At 33.4% G+C, this 24,293-nt stretch overlaps 1 protein-coding gene across 4 annotated transcripts in view; it reads left to right on the plus strand.

Moving 5' to 3' along the window:
• The window catches only part of PRKN (parkin RBR E3 ubiquitin protein ligase), a 1,838,204-nt gene that overhangs the window by 883,332 nt on the left and 930,579 nt on the right, over positions 1–24,293 (plus strand). For all 4 annotated transcript variants that reach the window (XM_031968387.1, XM_031968390.1, XM_031968388.1 and 1 more), the window contains one exon: positions 982–1,065. In XM_031968387.1, the coding sequence (XP_031824247.1) occupies positions 982–1,065 (84 nt within the window). The remainder of the gene's footprint in view (positions 1–981; positions 1,066–24,293) is intronic.

A 24,293-nucleotide genomic window follows, 5' to 3' on the forward strand; every position in this document is an offset into this window, starting at 1 on the left:
CTAAGTTTAAGAGCTTTTTATTAGCTTCAGAGTTATAGGCAATAATAATACAATCATACAACTAAGACTAATTTTGTAGCCTACGCATTAATTTGCTATTACCTTGTTTACATTTCTTATCCTTATTTTTACCTCAAGGCTTAATTTGAGGGAAAATCATGGAAAATAATGACTATTTCAATATCTATATATTTGTCCGTCTATCTAGGAGGAAGTAATAGATCCAGGCCACATAATGGATATGTATTTATATTTTTACAGATAAAGATTTGTTTGTTTTTATGTTGTGTTTTGATTAAATCAGTGTAAGAAGTTACTAATGAAAAAATATCCTCTGCCACAGCATATAGGCAAATAATCTGCAAAGTACATTTTTAGATTGTTTCCTGGTTCCCTGAGAAGTCATTATTTGCTCATGATCACTAAGAGCATTGTTAAGGACAGAAACAGATTTAAAATTGGTCTTGACCTTGACTATAAGGTTATGGTTCTATCAAATATGACTCACTGTTAAAGAGTCATATTTTGGGAAATTATTTTCAAAGAACTTGGTTCATTGTAGTTAAATATATTTTTATCATATTTAGAACCAAGAATCTGTGTTTTCCTTTGTAATTGGTCATTTGCACAGAGGATGAAATTTAGACTTAAAATTCTTTAGAAAATTCTTACCTGTGAAAATGTAATAGTAAAAACAAAAATATAATTATTTCAAATATTCTGAATCTCTTTTGCTTATGAAAATGAAGGAATTATTTTTGTACCATATGATTCTACCTTCTCTTATCCACTATCCACAGTTTAAAGAGTCTTGTTGTCAGGGAATAAAGCCAGATTAGGTAATTGAGTAAATTTTTTTCATTCTCATGAAGACTAATAAATTTTTTGTTGCCATTTCATAAGCCAGAGAAATAGATTTAAGCAAACTTCAATAGAGGATATACTATATTAGTAAATGTCTTGTTTCTCTTTCTCTCTAAGGGTCCATCATGCTGGGATGATGTCCTGATTCCAAACAGAATGAGTGGCATTTGTCATTCTCTAGATTGCGATGGAATTGGAGCAGTAAGTACCTGGCCTAAATAAAGTGCTTTTTGCAGAAAGGAATAGTACTGTCAATTTGTGAAATGTATACCTAAGATCTAAAATCACATGTGAGAGTTAGATTTCAATGTTATATATTTTTGCTAAGAAGGGGCTGAAAACAGAACCAATAACTGATGTGACTCCCATATATTAGCCATCACCAAAAGTTTTTTCTAACTTTTTTCCCCTTACTTTCTATTCCTGTTGACATAGAATGTAGTACATTTGTTTTTGATCTGCTTCTATCACTGTCCTAAGGAATTGTTCAAGTTTGGGTGTTGATTCCTTGAAATTCTAAATATTTCTTCACAAAGTGATGTTAATGGAACGAAGAGGTTAGCAACTAAGAAATAGCAGGGTAGTGTGGTGGGGAGAAGAGTTGATGTTAATCTGCTGGTTATACTTCATAATGATGTTTTACATTTATGTTCCATTTAACTCAGAAAATTATTTTTTCTTTTCTATTATCATCTTTTCTTCCAGAATCCAGAAATTCATTTTGTTTTATTAAATGCACTATGGATATATTAAATACAAACTCATCCTCTCTGCATTTGTGTTTATCTTTGTATGTACAAAATATTTGGTTAGTGTAGAAACAGTTCACACAGAGTTTAGAGAGCTAGTTGCAAAAGCCAAGAAGACAGATTCAAGCCTTGCCTTGGATAAATACTGATCAAATGAAATCAATCAACTTCTCAAGGTTCTAGGCTCTTCTCTACGACTGTAAGTTGCTCCCTTATGTAGGAGTTCCAGATAGATGAACCAACCAATGATTCATTCTCTATTCCTATCTTCCTTGATAAGTGTAGAAGAAGGTTATTTTCAAATTAGCTTTTTTTTTTTTTCAATGACCAAGCATTTAGTTTCTTTTTCTTGGACATCCCTTGGCATTTGATGATGCAGAGAATAGAATACTATTTCTTCAGTCAGGAAAACATGAATCCAAAATCACTCTCACACTCTTAATAGCTGTGTGACCCTGGGAAAGTTATTTAACTCTATCTGCCTTAGTTTACTCAGTTGTAAGGATTAACAGCACCTACTTCACAGAGTTATAGTGAACATCAAATATTTAGCACAGCTCATGATGCGTAATAAGGTAATAAAGACATACTTATTCCTTTCCCCATCTTTTTCTTCCTAATTTGAACAAAAGAAAAAAGAAAGATGAAACCTTCAGAACAAAGAGTAGTCGAACAAAGCAAATTCTCATATTGACTTTATCTAAAAATATGTCTGCATTTTCAGTCTATCACCTCAGCAAAGTTATTTTTTGAAAAGTTTTTGTTCTAAAAATAATTCCAGAATAATTTGGCTCTTATGTTTATCAGGACAAGCAATATTATAGCTAGTGTTTTTATTACGTTGTTTATATTTTGTGAAATTTTATTTTATTTTTTTACCCTGAATAGCTTGAGGCCATAACAATAAGATGGCATATATTTTCTGTTTTGGCAGTAGAGATGTCAGTATTGCTGAAATAGAGATACTGCTCTGATGCCAACACAAATGTCATTGTTAGTTCACAAACTGTCACAACCAGCTGGCAGTTAATAGTCTCTCTAAAACATAGTATCTGTCACTAGCAACAGGTAAAATATTTGGGCTCAACACATTAGGCCTGAATAATTCCTGAAATCTGATGGATTGCCACAAGAGATAATAAGAAAACAAAAATCTATAGTAAAATTTATAATTCATTCAGATCTAAAATGAAGCCATGAAAGGGTTTTGTCTTTGTTTGTTTTTGTTTTTTTATGAAAATGCCATTATACATAAAAGAGAAACCCAGTGAAGAATGATTTTTGTGTTGCTCACAAATATTGAAGTATGCTTTATAGTCTTAATAGATATATTCTTCCTATCTAGTAACCTTAGGTCAAAAATAAATTCTATTCATGGATATAATTTTTGTAATGTAGCTCTGACCAGCAATGTTTATTTTTCAGCGACTTGTCCATGCCCTCGCTGGGATTCCTTGTTTACCACAATTGTAAAATATAACAGAAATTTTGAGGGATTCACAAATTAATAGCCTTACTTGTCAGGCTATTAATTTGTGAATCCCTCAAAATTTCTGTTATATTTTACTTGTCAAGAATAGTCTTTATTCTTTACTTCTTTAATATCATACATTTATGATATTAACCTATCACTTATAGGAGGGGTAAAGAAAATTATTAAACATATGTATCCTTGTGAGATGACTCTGACAATTTTAGCTGATTGAAATTTGGGTAGTATCCACCAGCCATAAAGGATAATCTTTTAAGGGAAAAAGAATTGGCTTTAAGAAATTGATTATCATGGTATGGACTGAAAATTAAATGATTATTTTTTTAGTTAATGAAACAAGCTGTTAAATAAACAATTGCTCAAGTTCTGGGCCCTAGCACAATCTTCATTTTAAAATATTTCTTATTCAAGAATCCTATAATTTGGAACATCAAAATGACTGTCAGTTGGATTTAGAATAATTACAAATAAACAAAAATTTTTTTCAGCAAGTGATAAACACAGAATTTTCTTCCATACCTGTAACGCTAAATCCATAATCTTAATGGTGAAAAATGCTGGATTATATGTTTCAAAATTAAGATAGAAAAGAGGCCAGAGATTTGTAAACTATTTTGAAATTCCTGCTTGAATATTAAGAATACTTTCTTTTAGATGAGAATAAAAAAAATGGGCAAAATAAGCCAAAAATAAATGTCATGTTTTAAAAAAGAAATTTTTAGCTAGGCAACAACAGATTACTGGTGTGGGAACCATTACTGAATGAGCTTTCTGTTTATAGTCAGAACATAGGCCATTTAGAACAAAGATCAAATTGAGCACTATCCCTGAGGAAAGGATAAAGGTAAGAAGACAGAACAGGAAATTATAAGTGATTGAACCTGACCTATTAAAACAAACTATTGACACAAAACATTGGGACATGAAAAATGATATGTGTAACAATTTCATATCTGAATCTAAACTAAATCATGAAAATATCAGAATAAGGAAGACAAATTTTCATTATTTTGAGAATTATAAATAAACTTGAACAACAATGAGATAGAAAATTGGACTAAATCTGTTCACTTTTTTAGTTAAATCCAAGGGAGAGATTTCTTTTAGTCTGCAAAGTCCTGTCAATGTGCACATATGTTTATGTAGGTATATATGCCTTCACTTATATAAGCAAGGCATTTATGTGAGAGTAAATATATGTAAATATATAGGGAGACATATACATATGAAACACAAAAGAAAGTCATTTCAGATTGATAGTAAGACTACATAAATTATATTTTCTTACATGAATGAAATTAAACTTGCCCTGCCTTTTTCAATGACATGAAGGTTTAACTTTTAGTATTAATTCTTTAATCCTTCATTGTATATTTAACCTTAAATACTTTATATATATGAATATATACGTTTATGTATAACTTTCTACATAGTACAAATATACATTCTTTAAAATCTCTGACACATATTTTTAGAAATCTTGGCTACTATGATTAAAAAGTCTTGAAATTTGAAAGCAACTCCCCTCTGGTTATTAAATGTTAGCTTTTAAATATTTATCCTTTTGGGGATCTTTTCAGAAATGAATTCTTCAATTACACAAGGTCTCCTTTCCCTTTTACTTTCCTTCATGATTATTGTATTATTCAGTCTGTTGTATAGATCCATGAAATGAAAATATTTTTCCCTTGTTGGAAGCAAAAAAAGAAATACTATAGGATTTTCAAAAAATGAAACCATTATTTTAGCTTTTGAATAGATATTTTTACTCAATTCTTTTCTCTATTTATCTTGGTGTAGTACCTAGAGGTACCCCACAACTCAGAGAATGGGTCCCTCAGATGGTGTTAACCAATATTCACGATACTCTGTTGATCCATGTTCATTCAGCTATAACTCATTAACCCTCAGTGGTGTATTTACCTCGTCTAGGCAGTCAGAGGACATTCCAAAGGCATTTTATATAATTTAGTGAGAAACACAGCAATAAAACATATCCCTTGTAAACCTGGGGCACACTCTTCTCTAAATAGGCAAACCATCAATAAGAAGAATAGACATACATGGGGAGTATGTAGCATGTTAGTTATAGTACACAAGTGGAGGGTTCACAAGTTGAGAAATGTGTGGCCAGACATGGTGTATGAAGAGATACATGTAGAGAACACATTACCAATGCATGTTTATTGAGGAACCTTTCAGGGATATTGATGTTTTCCAGAAATGCCATTACAATGCAGGCCACAAGGCCTGCAACCTGCTGATTTCTGCTATCAGTATAGTCTCTGCTGGACATTGCTCCATTGATTCCCTGGTAGTTTCTGTTAAGTATTGTTTCAGTGCTTCCCTGTGTGTTCTTGTGCATCCTTTTTCTGACTTCACCTGGAAACCTTGACTGAAGTGATTATGAGAGTCTGGGTTTTATATACCTGTGCTCTAACTATATGCCCAAAAATCTATTCATGGATATTTGGGGTTTTCTGTATCCCAAGTAATAACCACTGAATTAGGAGAAATCTTTGTATGAAATAGTCATTTCCCTGTTCACAAGTTCAATGAAGTAAATGCCACATCAAGCAATGTGCATCAAAGAGGCAGTATGGATACAGTCCTACTCCCAGAGAAACTAGGCTCAAGGGAAAAAGGAGTGAAAAAAAACTCACCCAACTATTGGATTTGGACATCAGCTTTTGGTGACCCTTGGGAGAGTAATTTCAGTATAGTGGTGGCAGAAGGCAGACAGCAAGGGATTGAACAGAGACAAGATGAGTATGTGTCAGCAACCATTTGTAAGCAGTTTTTAAAGAAGTTTATGGAAAGTTGAAGGATACAGTAAAAGGATCAAAGGAAATTGTGTGTGTGTGTGTGTGTGTGTGTGTGTGTGTGTGTTTGGGAAAAGTGAGATTGAAAGTGCATGGAAAAAAATAAACTATTGCTAGAGCAAGGGCCTGAAAGAGTTAATTGGGACTTACATGAAGGATGAAAGTACAGAGATTTTTGCATCAATCAGGATTTGTAAAACCTCATCCTTTTTCCTTAAAAGGAGGAAATTGATGCTGCTCTGGATTTTCAATTGAGAGCAAGGAAAATAAAGAAGCCAGTTTAGTGAAACTTTGGGCTTTTGATATAATTTTATTCCCATTCAAGTTTTTATGAAGTTCATGACTTTATGCTAGTTATTGATTCTACAAAATCAAAATGGAAACTGGAGCCCTTGGAGAAAGACATTTTCCTGTAGTGATAAGGTTTGTAAACTTATTAAGTTTACAAGTTTGTTGGTTCATCTATCTTACTCTCCTTTAGCTCTCTATCATCTAATGCCCATTCATTCTTCCTTCCTCCCTTCCTTCTTCCCCTCCCTTCCTTCCTCCCCTCCTCCCCTCCTCCCCTCCCTCCCTCCCTCCCTCCCTCCCTCTCTTCCTTCCTTCCTTCCTTCCTTCCTTCCTTCCTTCCTTCCTTCCTTCCTTCCTTCCTTCCTTCCTTCCTTCCTTCCTTCCTTCCTTCCTTCTATAATTCAACTAATTCAAAATTCAGTTAAAGATATGATAACAGGCTCTTGGTAGAATCAGTGGCATATGAACTGAGAAAGCTTTGAAGGGAGCTAGGGATTTCAAGAAGCACAGATAAAAAAGTAGTGCGTTCTCGACATGGAAGACAGACTTTCCAAAGGTGTGGAGATATCTCTTCCTAGTTTAGGGAGCAGCATGTAAGCTAATTTGGCTAGAGCAAAGAATTTATTGAAGGTAGTAATAATTTTCAGTAAATTTTAAAAATGATATGCTCAAATGAGACTATGAAGAACTTTTAATGTCATGCTTTCAGAATGGATTCTTTTCCAAAGACTAAAATAATTGACACTTTAAAATTAGGTAAATCTAAATTTCATATTCAAATATAACATAATATAGCTCTCCCAATTTGTGATAAATAACTTAGTTATTAATTTTGTTTAATATGAGAAGTGTTTCAGTTCAATATATAAAATGAAATGATTTGTTGAAGCAAAAATAGTACCTTTTTAATCTATCACTTATTTCAAATTACTGGTTGACATCTTAAAATAAATAATAAATAAAAATCAGCTTAGATTAAATTACTCAGATTTATGAAAATTAAAAATATTTTTGGTTTGCTAAAAATGGTTTTCTAATACTGTATAGGTTTAACCAGAACTACAATCTCATTTTATAGGGGAAAAGACCTTTTTTCTTAATCAAGCTCATGAAAAATAAAAATTTAGGGTCCTCAGCATAGGTGAATGTATACACGTGTATGTATGTGTATTTATCTTTACACACATATACATATATACATACATATCCCTGTGTGTTCCCTAATTTTTTTTCTGTTTTCTAGCTTGTGGTTTTATTAAGCCAAGGCTGACTCAAAGACACCAGAATCATAATTTCAGACAACAACACATTTTGACTAATTATGTCAACATTTGACAGAGTCATTTTTATTTGCATAACACAGAAGGCCTCTTAGTCCCATGTTGTTTCTTTTGTCAGTTACACCCTTATACTCAAATGATAATTGCCATCAATGGTAATAACTTCAGTCCAGGTGTTTGAACCAGCCCCCCCAAACTCCAACATCAATTGAGTTCCATAAGTATTTATTAATTACTAGCTATGTGCAAAACATTTCCCTGGACTATTTTGTTATGCTGATGGATAAGAAGTAATTGCTTCCTTTGGGTAGGAGTGGTTTGGTGTCAGGTTGTATAGGATAAAAAGTGAATAAATAAGATAAAAGGAATGAGTGGAAAAGAGATCAAAATTTACTTCTTTAAATCTTATCATATAATGTAGTAGAAGGAAAATTTGCATTACCTGCCTCCCCCCCAAATAAAGTAAGTCCCTTCTTTTTTTAAAAAATAAAAATATTATATCAAAACTTGCAAGTAAAAATGTAAAATGATAATTGATTAATTCTGAATCTTGACTATGTATGAAATAGATTTTAGGCAAAAAAAAAAAAAAAAAAAAAAAAAGTAGGGCTTTTGAAAGAGGGATGAGTGGAGTATGGGGTGGGTCCAAACTTGTATCAAACACACAGTGTGCCTGAATGCTGCTTGCAACTTTGCTGAAGGCTTCTCCTGGTCATTGATCTTGATCAGTATTCCTGATCCTGAACCAGATTAAAATTTAATTGAAAAATATTTAACAAAATTTTAAAAAATAAAATGGAAATAATGTTTTAATAAATAAAAATATAATGGAAGATAGATATTATTAAGTTGATATGCTATCTATAGGGATCCTTAATATATTTTAATGACTCCTATTTCCGTTTGAGTTTGACATCTTTGATCGAATTCAGTTGTTCTCACACTATGGTTCTAGGGATCTTTGAAACTCTTTCAAAGGGTTTACAAATTAAAAATTAGTTTTTACCTCTAATATGGTAAATATGAATAAATAGAACCCACATGAACAAAAACTCTTTGGATAGATCCTCAACAATTTTTAATAGTCTAAAGGAATACTGAGATCAAAAATTTGAGAATCATTGTTCTATATGAATTCTTTTAAGCAATGAAATCTACTTGATAATGATTCTGCAATTTTTACAATCTTGGAAAATTTCATTAGAAACTAAAAGGTTATGTTCCCAGGGTTATGCTTCCAGAATATATTAAAAGTGTTCCTTGAACTCAGTTCCTCCTGACACCCAAGACTACCTCTGTATACATCAATTCATCAATCATGTACCTTTTCAAGTAGGAAAAGTATAATATAGAATGAGCACAAAAATTATGCTCTAGGAACCCATTGATTTCAATCAATATTTCACATTAGTACTACAATTGAAAGGGGAAAAAATAAGTCCATAAAATGTTCAAAGAAATATTATTTATAATATAAAAAATTATAAATAACCTTTTTGTTCAGTATTTGTGGCATAGCTTCATAAATTGTGGTTCATGAGAATAATGGAATATTATTGCCCCATAAGGAATGATAGATACAAAAATTATTATGTAAATAAGAAAACATTTGATGGGATAAAGAAAACAAAATCAGAATAACAACATAGACATTTAACAAGACTATGTTAAAGAAAAAAATAACACTGACAAAACCTAAAAAAAAAAAAAAGAAGAAAAAGATCCTGAAGGATACATAGATAAGAATGTTATTATCTCATTAGAAGTACATTTGAAAAAAATATTCATGAATCATGGAGGTACAATCAATTTTATTTACATATTTGAATTTTTGTTGATTGTTATAGCTAAGAAAAATTAAACCATAAAGAAAAAGTTGGATATTACTGGATTTGATATGAGTTTAATAACTTCAAATCAAGTTTCCTTTACTTGGCATACACAAGTTTCTCTGTGCCCAGTCAAGTTAATAACTAGAACATATGGATAGTTCTTTTTGAAATAACAAAGCTATTTGCTGAATCTGAATAAAATTATTGATTTCTTTTTATATGTATTTTATATTATGATTTTATTTTGGTATTTTGTGCATAATTACTAGACTTTAAAATGACACAGAATTCTGGATTTTTTTACAAAAATTTAAGTTATTAATAGTAAGTTCCTTGAAATCAGGGACAAATTTTATTATTTTTTTCTTTTTCTTAGGTTTAGATACAATGTCTGGCAGACATTTGGCAATTAAAAATGTTTAGTGATTCATTGATTTATTTCATTTCAGCTAAATGTCTTATGTCAGTTTTCAGGAAACTTAGTGACTTATAGATAGATCATAATTTATATCTCACTTTATTAATATGAAAGCAGCCTCACAAAACTGTATAGCATAAAGATGGAGCCAGTTCTCTCTTTCCACAAGCTATTTATTGACTTGCTATAGATTGATACCAACTAGTTACGCAATCTATGTCTAAGGCCATATTAAGGAAATAGACAATGATCACCAAGGAAACACATTGATGTAGCAACAACGGCAATATACAGTGATGAGCAAGAAACAAGCATAGTTTCTAAAATTCTATAATATACAATTAGGAAATAAGAAATGAGAATATATTAGAGATAGCATTAGGAAGAAAAACATTGGTTCAGTAGTAAATTTTAAATTCATTCTGTGAAAAAAGGAGACATTTAAGAATAGAAGCAAAGAAGGAATAAACATTTATGTACAGATCACCAAATGTTTCATTGGTAGGCCATAAAAGGAAGAAAATGGAAATATCATGGATTAGCTTTTGAAAGTGGGTATGTGCTATCTGCAGCACAAATATATCAGAGCTTAATGGAGTGGCAAGAATAGACAGAAAGTATGAGTGTAATGGTGCAAGAGAAAAGCCAAGCATATCAGATGGGAAAGGGCCCTCTTGATCCCACAAACAGGTGATTGATGATTCTATGAGAGACATACTTCATCATGCCTTGATGTCAGTCATTAAGAAACTATCATCTTCTATTCAGGTTAATCTAGCTCTCAGAAAGTTATCAGCTACTATAAAATAGTGGGTTGTTTTTTTTTTTGGAGAGTAGGGGGAGACATTTACTGAAGAGAATACAATTGCTGGTATATTAAGCTTGAAAATTATTATGGGAAAATTTGGATATGAACATAATCAGAGAGTCTTAAAAAATATAAAGAAAAATCAAATCAAAACAAAATTGGGCAAATTATTCATTTATTTTCCTTTGAAGCCATGTAAATGCACAAAACTCATGCATTCCATTTATAAAGATGAGAATGTCCTTTGGTCTTCTATGACCTCAAAATGAGGAGCAAGATACAAGTTGCTACTATGGCACTGATATTCAAGAATCCCACAGTACTAACCAATTAATTAGTTAAATTATACATATTTTTTAGGTGCTTACTGTGTAGGTATGTACAGCTGCTGTGCTAGGATGCAAAGATAAAGCCAAGCTCTCTACCCTTGAGACACTTACTTTCTAAAAGGGGAGACCTATATAAATAATTAAATATACACAAAATATATTCAGAGTAGAAAAAGGTAATTTCAGAGATAATCTAACAGCATTGAAGACATAAAAAATCTTCTGCAGAAGATTAAATCTCAGTTGAGTCTTGTAGGAAAGGAATCAGATATTTCAAGAGGTTATTTGAAATGTTCTTCCACAAATAATTTTGAAATACAGTAGTCATATTTTTAGATCCCAGTTTTATGTGAATACCTTGTTATTAAGAGAAATTTAATTGCCTATTTATGCAAGAATCAAACTGATTATGGAATTAAATGCTACTGAATTTTGTGCACTGATTTCCCCTTCCTCCTTGGCAAACCTTCCCCTCCCAATCAGAGTAATATATAACTACCATGGTTGCCTCAAACTCCTAGAATATTTGAATGAACTTCTTCTAAGTAAGTTCAATAAAATTCAGCTCTATAAACATTTACTGAGATAAATAATTCTATTAAGTTCTCTATGTAAAAAGCCCATGACCATATTATTTGTTCTATGTTTGTCACCAAAGGCAATTTCTCAAAGCCAAACTGATGGACAGCCCACATGTTCTACTATATTATATTAGATAAATATGATGAAGCCACATACCACTGTGGGAGCTCCCACACTCACCCATTCTGGTAAAACCATAGTTGTGAGTGCCACAGGATGGACAGGTATAAATGCATTGTGATCAGCTTCTTTGGAGCAATTATCTATGTAGATGAAATCATCGATTCTTTGGAGCATTTAGTACGATGGTACCACCAGAAAATATGATAGCTTAGAAGACACCTAATATAAATAGTAATATACGGTTCTATATAATGTTTTATAGTTTATGAAACATTTTCTACAAATGCTGAAACCACAGCAATTGAAGTCCCAGAAAAGAAATTTCTTACTACTAAAACCCTTGGCATTTTTGAATGGTTCAAATTCAGAAATTGATAGGATTTTATCAGTGGAAATGACATTAAAAGGAGACATTAACCTGATTTGTTGCTGTACCCCAAGAAGCAGGGCATTTTTCCATCTGACATGTATGTGGAATCTTCTAAATGTCTTGTCACTCCCATTATAATGTCAGTTTTTTGAGAACCGAAACTGCCTTACTTTTCTCTTTGTATCCCTTGTGCTGAGATTAGTGTTTAGCATGTTATAAACCCTGAATAAATACTTTATTCATTCATTCATTTTTTTCATACCCAATCTGTGAGTTGGAAATTCAAGAAGTATTGTCTCCAGTTTACAGATGAGGAAGCTAAGGCTCAGGGAGATTAGTGAAATTTATTATTGCTACACCTCTGTATCAGATTATTAAAGAAGTATTATGTGTGTAAGCACTTAAGAGAGAGAAGAAGTGATTAATATGTCAGCTTTAGTTTATACAAAATTTGCCTTTAAAAAATAAAAGATTGCTAGATGGGAGCATATGAAAGAGACAGAAAGGAAGGAGGAAGGAACAGAGAGGAAGAGAGGGAGGAAAGTAAGAAGGGAGGTGTTGGGTGTGGAATAGTGTACACCAGTCAGTGTAGAAATGCTTATACTGAGCCCTAATTGACATAAATTTTGGAATGGGCCATTTGGAGAACATTTCCAGTCATCTGGAGTAAGTGGAGATCAAATATCATAGATCTAGAAATTCAAGGGACCTTAGAGGTTATCTAGTTCAGATCTCCCATTTCACAGATAAAGAAACTGAGACCCAAAGAACCTAAATTATTAAGGTCACAGAGCTTGAAAATGACGGGTGGGATTTGAAATTAGGCTCTGTGACTCCAAGCTCAATGCTATTTATACTATACCGTGCTAAAAAGTAGTAGAAAAATGCAAGAAACATGGTTTAGACTCTTTATTAACATAGTTATTAGAGAGAATCATGGGCATTCACTTTTCTGTTTGCTGCATAAAATTCTGCAGAAAGTAGGTAAATTCTTCTTCAGCATGTCTCATTAATAAATTAAGTGGCATTAAAAGACATTTTCATATAAAGGGAATAATTTAAATCAGAAAATATTTGATGAGCCCCTATTTTTATGAAAGGCATCTATGCTAGTAATTGTGGGGACAGAGATATAAATATGCTCTAAGAATTTGTGATCTATTCGGGGAAGTGGCATAAGCACAAATCTCTAAAACAAGGCAGTATGCGTTAAGTGCCATAGGAAAAGTACAAAGACTTATAAGGTTCCCAATAATTTATGATCATTTTTTCCTGGAGAGGAGCAGGGAAGGCTGTGTTTCAGCCAAATGATCCTACTATCTATTCCCTGAAACTGACATGCCACTCTTTGCCTCCAAGACTTTCCAGTTAATCCTTCCCATATCAGAAATGCATTCCTTTATCACTTCTGACTCTTTGTATCTGCAGTTTCCTTAAATGGTTCAATTCTAATGAAATCCCTTGTGTTAGGACTTTTCTGACTCTACTTCCCCACTTCCTAGAGCCTTCCCTCTTAAAATGATTTTATTTGCCTGCATGTATCCACCTCCACACCTATCAAATAGAATATAAACTCTTGAGGGTAGAAATTGGAGGTTAAAAATAATTTGTGTGTATCTTTCCACTTAATAAATAAATTTATGTTGAATCAAAGGCTTCATGGAGGACATGGCATTTGAGATGGATCTTCAAGGATAGGAAGGACTTCAGAGGTGGAGATTGGAAAGAGGAAAAAAAAGGCCATTGTGGATAGAAAAAAGTCACATTGGCAAAGGCATAAAGATAGAAAGGTATACTACTTTATAGTTGTAATTGATAATCTTTTTATTATTGGCAATATTACTTGGTAGTTATAGTAGGAAATACAAACAGTGAAATACAAAGAAGTATAGTCTTATAAAAAGTAAGGAGTCCTTTTTTCCATTTTTTCTTGATTTTAGCTTCTAAACCCTCAACTACACCCCATTGTTATTTCTACTAAATATAAAGAAAGGTAAATGAAAGCTGGCAGTTTGTAGAAACTGAAAAGACAACATACAAATGAGGTTTTAGTGGCAGATCAAAGTATGAGCCTCACGTTTTCTTATATTTATTGAGTCATTAAGAGCAGGCCATATGGTTGTCTTCTGTCTTAACTGTTAATGTTTCTGCAAGTTCATTACTCAGCGGGAATCTGCTTAGTGGATGATTGAACTTTCTCTTTATAGTCAACTCTCCATTATCTATGATCATTTAGGTAATCAGAGGATTATCTTGTTTGTAGATCATGGGGATTTTACTGGTCCTTCTGTCCTCCTACCACTTACCTTTTGGCAGCTTCATTCTTCATTAGCCCATCACCAGAGAGTAGGCTACAGATGACAAAGTGAAACTTGATCAATAAATGAGATTTTTCTAGCAGCTCCTTTAAAATACTTAATAGGGGAAGAAAATGAAATCATAATCTAAAATTGATTTGTGGAATTATATGCAAGTACCATCTGTTCATTTTCTTATTAACCCTAATTATACCCTTTCATACTCTCACCCTTAACACTTGTATGTGTATATTATATACATATATATCTATATATAATACATACATATAGATATGCATATATAAAATATGTATTAGAAAATCAAAAGTTGACTTTGAATGGCTGGGAGAACAGGAAGAGCATGATGTCTTTTGAAAACCTTTTCTTGGAATGAGGCAGTATGTCATTTATTCTGTTAACATGGGTACATTAATTAACTACCTTGTATTTAAAATTTTTTTTTTCCATTTTTGAAGTAGGCATTATAACACTTGACATTTCAGTTGACTGTTTTGGTTATTAATGACTAAATTCTTTTAAAGATTTATGAGTTTATAAAATGAAAGATACTTTCTGAGGTCAGTGGTTGTATGTATTAGTGCATAAAAGGATTTTCAGACTTTGTTTTTTCTTGGAAGAGGATGTCTAGCCTTAGAATGGTCATTTCTTTTCTCTGTTCTATTAATTTAATTCATTTCTTATAGAATATAAAATGTTTATTTTTAACATACTCTGTCTTCATTTCTTCTATTTTCAATATGTTATATTAACTGAAAGCTCTACTATTTATTATATTTATATGTACCATTAAGTCCATTAAGTGTCTTTCACATGAAAAATTCTTAATCTTCATCCTACCTAGTCAATAACGTAAGTGTTAATTCATTTGAAAATAGTTTGTTGACTATGTTTTCATTTAGTATTTATACTTGATTATATCAGTTTCTATCTTATCAATGGTGCAGATTGAAACCCATCTCTTTTTCATAGACTGAAAAGGTCTTCTCCATGATTTCCTAAAAGTCTTTTTTCAGGAACCTACCCAACATGCTTATATATCTTGAAATTGTCAGGATTTGTAAGGAGTACATAAATTGCCCTGGTTCTTATTTACATGACACACCTGCCAACTTTTTCATTCATATATATATATATATATATATATATATATATATATATTTGATTATATCTTTTTTACATAAGAGACAAAAAGAAGTATACAATTGTTTTAGGCACTAGTTGAGTTACTTTTGGGAAGGAAACTCAATCTCTCTAGACCTTAATCCCCACTTCTATAAAATAAGTAGGTTAAATTGGATGACTTCCAAAGTCCATTCCAACTCTCAATCTGTGACTTAAATCCTTCTTTAATTCCCTATCATAGCATTGAGTCAAGTTTAGATTCTCAAGAGCAATTCCAAAATTGTGGAAACTCCAGCAGTCTTTAATATGTTGGAAAAACTTGGAATGTAATAATCAATTAGTGAACATTTATCAAGGAAGAAAAAATAGCCCCTACCATCAGAATCCAATGGCAATATTCATCACAGACTGACTCTATTTTTTAAAAGACCAGCCTACTCATCACCAAGAGAAGAGCCCGCCTTTTACCTCCATATTGTATTTCTTTGGCCACAAAATTTCACAAGCTTAGTATTTAACAGTGAGTTATTTTGAGTATGAATTTTTGGAGTAATACATATTATTTAATTTGTCTGAGGTGAATCAGTAATAATATCAGATTTCTTTTCATTTTTAGCAAGGTTGTACTTGCCACATACATTTTCTGAAATATATAAAAGAATGAATTGTGGGGATTTGTAGGGGTAGTAAGTTGTCATCATCTTTCTGATCAGTGATGTTATCCCTGGAAGGAAATCCTAGTAAGAAAATTCTTTTTATCCATGGACCTCAGTAGTTCTTCTGTAAGTTGCAATCTGAAGAACTATGAAATTAAGTGATTTGTCCAGCATCATACAACCTATCAGGAACAGAATTTGATTGACTGAGAATTTCTTACTCAATCATGATGGCACCACTAGAAATGAATGCTAATGATGAGGTAGACTTCTTTGTGAACTTCATAGTTAAAGAAAAAAGCCAACTTCATAGTTTAAAAAGGCTTTTAAACATCAGGAGCTGAAATTGAAAATCTCTAACCACTACTATCAGATGCAATATACCTTTCTTAAGCCAAGGACAGATCTGTTGAAGAGGCTTCAAAGTAAAAAAAACATAGACCTAAGTGAGGTATATGTTAGGCTTGGCTAAAATCAACACCATATTTTAAGTTATTATCATCTCTACTTCTTAGCTACAGGTTCCCTTTTTGTTTCCTTTTACAGAGGGATGTGATGGTGCAATGAATAGAGTTTTGAACCTGGAGTCAGCAAGACCTGACTGAGCTCAAACCCTGCCTTAGATACTTAATGTGTCTCTGATTTGGGGCAAGCCACTTAATCTTGGTTTGTCTCTGTTCCTTTAACTGTAAAATAGGTTTTGCAGGAATCAAATGAAATAATATCCAAAAAGTTCTTAGTATAGTGCCTGTCATGTTACAACTGCTACATAAAAAGTCATTTCCTCCTTTTTGATAGTATCTTCCCTCTGAGATGACCTCCAATTTATACTTTATTTTCTGGAATAGATGAATAAAGCATTATTGGTTGTTATTAAGTACAAAGCATTGGGATAAACATTGGGCAAACAAATAGAAAAGTGAGACAGGCTTTGCTCTTGAGGAGTTCACATTCTAATGGTGAACACAACTGATTTCACTGCAAGATGCAAGATGCAAATCAGGTAGGAAACTACCATGATCCTTAACATATAGCAGAAGAGCAGAAATGAATGCTTTCCTTTTAATATCATTTCAATATCATTTTAATCATCATTTAATATCATTAATATGAATAATATTCATAAAATGTTACCAGTTTTCTAGGTTGAAACACTTGATAGTACCAAGAATTTTGGTGGTTAAATCCCTTCTTTTTTATGTTTTCTGTACCTGTCACATCTGCAGGAGCAGTTGCCAAACAGTGGCTATGTATGCATACATACATACATACACATATGTATATATACTTAGTTGTTTTCATGTAATCCTACCCTGTTAGTGTCAAATCCTTGAGAGTCCAGATTGTGTTTTTGTTTGTATCCCTAACAAATATCAATAATAATAATATAATAACAATATCTTGCACATAGTGAGCTGTTAACTTGACTTATTATCTGGATACAGTTAATATAACCTAGGTCCTTTAGGATTACTCTCAAGATGAGTAGAAAAAAGTACTGGATGATAATTTTTATTAATAATAATTGACAGATAATTTATCACTTCTTATATGTCAAGTATTGTGTTAAGTGATTCAGAATTATGTGATTGGGAATTCACTCTTCAATCAAGAATACAAGTAATATTCATTAAGTACCTACTATGTGCTAGGCACTGATCCAAGGCAATAGCAATACAATTACAAAGGATTTTTAAAATTCTTACTCATAAGGAGTTTAAAGGGCATACAAAATATACCCATATTTTTATAAACATACATATGACATAAAAATAATATGAATAAATAAAAAAAATGTAAGACAGATATAAGGTAGATTAAAAGAAATGGTCTCAGCATTTGGAGAGATCAAGAAAGACTTTATGCAGAAGATAGTACTTTAACTGAATTTTAGAGGAAGAAAGGTGCTATAAATCAGGGGAAAGGAGAGAATGCATTCTAGGCATATGGGAAGGCCAGTGCAGAAATCCTATGGGGGAAAAGGGATGGCATTTCATATAGATCAAAAAACAGTTTTCCTATCTCTGGAGGAGAAGTAATGTCCAAAGAGCCTGAATCTATAGCAAAGGGGCAGGTTATGAAGAACTAAAGAAAGGAATTTCTATTTTCTCTTATCCTGGAGGCAATAAGATTTTGGAATTGATTGAATAGGTAAGTCATGTGGCCAGATATATACTTCAGGGAAATTACTTTGGTAGAATTATGTAGGATGAACTGAGGTGGTGAGAAAGGAGTCTAAGAGAGATGGATTCTGAGGTTATTACAGTTATCAAGGGAAGAGATGATAAGGGCCTTAATTAAAGTAGCAGCTATGTGAGTGGCAAAAAGAGGGTGGATGAGGGAGATTTGGTGAAAACAGTGGAGGTAAGATTTTGCAACTGATTACATATGTAGGATAAAGAAAACTAATAAGTCAAATATTATAAACCTGAGGCCCTGAAAGAGTGGTGGTGTCTTTTGCAAAAGGATTGAAGCTTTGAAGAGGACTGAGTTTTTGAGGAAAAAAATGAGTTTCGTTTTAGACGTGTTGAACTTGGGATAACACCAATACATCCAATTTTAAAGGGCCAGGAGACAGTTGGTCCCTGGCCATCTCTAGTTGTCCTAATCTATATCTGGCCACAAATAATTCCAGAGGAAAAAGTGAATCAGGGACCTTGCACAACCCTTCCTCACTGAAATCCAACTCACTTGCACTTTATAGTGTCACCTCCCTGATATCATGATCATATTTGAGAAAAGTAGTAGTGGTAGACAAGTGGTAGTATGAGACTTAAATACAAGAGTTAAACTGAAGGTAATTTACTAGCTAACTAGTGAATCATCTACATAGAAATTAAAGTTAATCAATGAGAATCAATGAGGCAAATAAAAAAGAGAATATAGGAGAAGAGAAGATAACATAGATTGGAAACACTCATGGTTAGGGAATGTGTGAATAGGATGATGAACCAGTACAAGAGATCCAAAAGGAACAGTTAGGCAGGGAAGGGGAAATGTAGAAGTCACAAAAATCTAGAAAGGATAGAGTTATTGTAGTTCTTCATTCTTGACAAGGACCATGATTTGAAGGAAGTGGTGCTGTGACATGCAAATGAATTAGATTTCAGTGACGGAGGACTGGTCAAAGTAACTAGTCTGACTCGCTAGAGATGGCCCTGGATACAGAATGGTCAGCAGTATAAATTGTAGCAGATAGATCAAGAAAGATGAAGACTGAGAGACCATCACATTTGGCAATGAGGGTATTATTGGTAACTTTGGAGAGAGCAGTTTCAAGATGATTAATGAAGTTGAAAGTGAGATTACAAAAGATTAGAGAATAAGAAAACAAGGAATAAAGGCAGCTAGTATCAACAGCTTTTTCAAGGTTTTGACTAAGAAAGAAAAGAAATGGGGACAGCTAGATGGCACAGTGGATAGAACAGTGACCCTAGTTCAAATTCAGTCTCACACACTTTCTAGCTGTGTGAACCTGGACACGTCACTTAACTTCAATTGCCTGATCAGAACAAATAAAAAAAGAAAGAAAAAGAGAATTGGGTAACTTTGAGCAGGTAATAGGTGTAATGTTTGGAAGTCCTCTGGAAGGGCCTTGGTCTCAGCAGGATATACACCACAAGAATGGACAAGAATGGAGTCCAAAGTCTTTATTGTCTCCTACACAGTATGTGTCTGTCATAGTCTGACCCAGTCTCATCCAGCAGTCTCACAGTCTCCCAGTCTGGCCCAGTCTTGATCTTAGTGCTGGAAGCAGGAGAGCCATATGAGAAGATCGAATGTTTATCTTCTAGTTCTTCTTAGCCCTTATATACCTTATTGTAATTATATCTTACAGCATACTAATTATGTGTGAATTAGAGAACCATTATATCACCATAGTAAGTACTAAGTATATATATATATGTGAACAATCATCTCATCAATTCCACTGAGTTAACACCTTGCTTCAAGTATACTTGAGTTCCAGCCCTCTACAAATAGGGACTAAGGAATACTTGAAGGTAGTAGGATAGGAATTGAAAGCTATAAGGAAAATAGCACATTTGAGAAAAGGAGTAATTGAGGTTGTAATTTGCTAGAGAAATAGACTGTGTTGTGATACGGGAGCCACCTGCCAGTGGCTGTTGGAGATGTAATTGAGACCTGTAGAATGGATCTTTTCCTGTGAGCTGATGATGATTGATGATACAAGGAGACTGAGAGGCAGTTGCTATTCTCTGACCTCTCTCCTCTTCCCTCTGCCTCCAATTTATCTCATTCCCAGTGTGCAACACCTGTCAACAAAGGCTGCCCTGCACCTCCCTTAGATGTTATGATCCACAGCTGTGGAGGCTCTCGGAGAACTGACCTGCCCCTTCACCTAGGCATGATCCTTAACAAGAATGGGATTAATTGAACATGCCAAAGGGTTGCCCTTTTAGGAGAAGGATCACTCCTTTATCAGAAACTATGGGAAATTAGGACAAAGTGGGAAATGATAAAATGGGATTTTGAGATAAAAACAATTAGAAGGAACTCAGCTTGAATGGTCGTAGTTTTCTCAATAAAGAGAGACATTTTACAGCTAAATGAATCGGGAAGATCTGGGAAATTTGAAAAGAAAAGAAGGTTTGAACAACTCTAGAGAGTCCTATAAGGTGTCGGTTAGGCAGCAGTAATAGGATTGGTCTGTTGTGGTGAGAATTCATTTGTTGTCGCATAACATGAATTTGTAATATATTTGTAAGCTAGTAGTGAAGTCACAGTAGAGGCAATCACCTGAGAAAATACTAAGGGAGGAGAAATGGAAGGTCTCTGATAGTGAAGAATGGATTTAGAATGGATGAGACACAGGGAAAGATGGCATAATATGATTTAATGTTTACATAGGGGAATATAACTTTTGATATAGGTAAATGGAACAATTATAGATAATGGTAAGGACCATTATTTTACACTATATGTGGGAGAAGTAGGAATCTATGGTCTATTGATATAGATGAATGGAACAATTATAGATAATGGTAAGAACTATTATTTGACATATGTATGTGGGGTAAGTGGGAGTCTATAGTCTACTGGTGGAGGTCTAGCACCTCTGGTGTGAGGGCTTTCTGTACCTTTTGTGGGGTTGCTCGTCTACTTTTGGTGTCCATCTCCATCCACTCTCATCTGTGGTTTCAAGAAGCTGTAGCTTGCACAGAGGCCAAACTACAATAACATTGTCTTAGGCTAAATGAGGTTGAAGGTAAGTGAGGGATTTCAAATCTATAAGTGAGTTAGAGAGATGTCTACCCCAAGTATGTGGTGACTTCCCCCAGAAGAATGGGTGGATGGGAACGATGTTCCAATAATCATAAAGGTGGCTGAAATAAGTGTTGTGAAGCTCTTAGAACCTGGTTTTGTTTTTATGCCTTTTTGATTTTTCATGAAATCATATGCTTTCATTTGCTTTGTTCTAATTTTTAAGGAATCATTTTCTTCAGTGTGCTAGGGACCTGTAAATTTTCTGTTTTTCCAAGATGGTATGATCTAAAGAAAGGTGCATTTGCTATTCCCCTGGCCTGTATTCAGATATGTGAGCGACCACATTCTTTTTCCTTCAGAATTGTGCTGAGGGTCCCTACTCCACTGTAACCATAAGTTCTGGTGTGCTAGTATCAGTCCTTGCCCTGGGATTGCCACCCACAATAGATCAGTTGTTCACTCTCTTCCTGTATGTGGACTGATAGTTCTGAAAGTGATGGTAGGTGCTGCTGATTCAGTGACTCCCAAAGCCTGCTCCTGTTTTGTTGGTGTCTTATCTGCACTGGCATGGAGTGTGCTAGATGGTGCTCTATCCTGATGCAAAAGACCTTTTCTACTAACCTTCTGAGTTGTTTTTATCTGAAAAATTATTTCATACCATTCTTTTGTGGGTTCTGATGTCCCAGAAATTGTTGAGTGGAATAATTTAAAGTATTCAGAAAAGTTTTGGGAAAATCATAGGTGAATCAGTGCTTTTTTTTCAGAAATTTTGACTTTTTTTCTCTCAATTTCTAAAGTTATAATTATGTTACCATAAAAAACAAAACAAAACAAAAAAAAACAACTCTAGTTTGCCTGGATTAACAAAACAGCTATCATGATCTTCTTCTTTTTTTTAATAGTTTTTTTATTTACAAGACATAATGCATGGGTAATTTTTCAGCATTGATCCTTGCAAAACCTTCTGTTCCAACTCTTCCCCTTCTTCACCCCACCGCCTCGTCCAGATGGCAGGTAGACTATTACATTTTAAATATAATATATGTATACATATCCATACAGTTATTTTGCTTCACAAAAAGAATCGGACCTTGAAATAAAATAAAATTAACTTGAGAAGGAAATCAAAAATAGATTTAGTTCATCTCATTGCTGGAGATGGCCATGTCTATCAGAATTGATCATCATACAGTGTTGAAGTATATAATGATCTCCTGGTCCTGCTCATTTCACTGAGCATCAGTTCATGTAAATCTCTCCAGGCCTTTCTGAAATCATCCTGTTGGTCATTTCGTACAGAACAATAATATTCTATAACATCCATTTACCCCAGTTTATTCAGCCATTCTCCAATTGATGGGAATCCATTCATTTTCCAGTTTCTCAGCTGTCATGATCTTATTTGTAACATGACATATAAAATGCTTATACTGTTGAACTTGCCATGACCCACAAAAGTACTATATACACATTCAAGTATTCTGATATCCCCTTATTCAACTATAACCCAGTAACTTTTCATTTCTCCTTTTGTCTTCCCCTAAAAAATTTTACTTTGTACCTTAACTTCCAGTGTCTTGACCCCTCAGTTCTGTCCTAGCTGTCTTCATTGTATTAAACACTTCTTCATTTTTATCCCATCTTGACTCCATGGCAAAGCTATTCAACTCTGTTATCTTCCTTTCTTGAATCCCTAGGGCTCTTATCATATCACCAGTTATGTTCTGCCCATCTTTAGTCTTGAATCACTCATAGACTGCTTTTTCTCATATATACGTGCTACTGAACAAAAATAGAGAAAATCATGCAAAAATTCTGACTGGGTTCGCCATAAATTTATATTATATAACCACAATTGGAACCTCACTAAGTAATCCTTTTATATCTGCCTTATCAACTCACTATCTTACTCTCCACCACTCTTCCAAACTTTTCATCTCTCTTCAAACTTCCCATGCTTCACCCTGCCCCCTCCCTTATCTCAAAAGCTTGCTTCTTATTTATAGAAAAAAATGAGACCAATTTCTCCCTTCTTCTTTCTTTCTGTCACTCAGATGCCTTCTTCCATTATTTTCTCCTTCACACTGTCTCATAAGATGGGATGGCTTTATTTCTTCTCAACGTAAACTCTTCTCCCTTATTGCTCAAGCAATCCCATTCCACTCTGTCTCTATCAACAGATTGTCCTCATTCCTTTATTTCTTTGTTTTAACATTTATTTGTTTATTTGATTTAATACCCATTGATTTGTGAATCATCTTGGAAGAGAAAAGTCAGAGCAAAAGGGAAAACCATGGGAAAGATTTAAAAAAAAAAAAAAGAAAGAAAGAAAGAAAAAATGAACATAGCATATGTTGATTGACATTCATTCTCCATAGTTCTCTCTCTGGATGCAAATGGTATTTTCTGTCCAAAGTCTATTGGGATTGCTTTGGATCACTGAACCATGAGAAGAATCAAATCTTTCATAGTTGATCATTACACATTCTTTCTGTTATTGTGTACAATGCATTCCTGATTCTGTTTCTTTTGTTCAGCATCAGTTCATATAAATCTTTCCAGGTCTTTCTAAAATCAGCTTGTTCATCATTTTTAATAGAACCATAATATTCCATTACCTTCATGTACAACTTGTTCAGCCACCTTGAACTGAAGAGCATCTACTCCTTTGCACATGTGAGTCCTTTTCCCTCCTTTATGATTTCCTTGGGCTACAGAATCAGTAATGGATGGCATTGCTGAGTGAAAGGGTATGCAGTTTTTATGGCCCTTTGGATATAGTTACAGATTGTTTTCCAAAACGATTGGGTCATTTCACAACTCCACCAACCATGTATCAGTGTCGCAGTTTTCCCACATCCCTTCCAATATTTATCATTATCTTTTCCTATCATCTTAGCCAATCTGAGAGGTATGTAGTGGTGCCTCAAAGGTGCTTTAATTTGCATTTCCCTAATCAATAGTAATGTAGAACATTTTTTCATGTGATTAGAGATGGCTTTAATTTC

This window comes from Sarcophilus harrisii, chromosome 4, assembly GCF_902635505.1.
Source record: "Sarcophilus harrisii chromosome 4, mSarHar1.11, whole genome shotgun sequence".
Classification (NCBI taxonomy): Eukaryota; Metazoa; Chordata; class Mammalia; order Dasyuromorphia; family Dasyuridae; genus Sarcophilus; species Sarcophilus harrisii.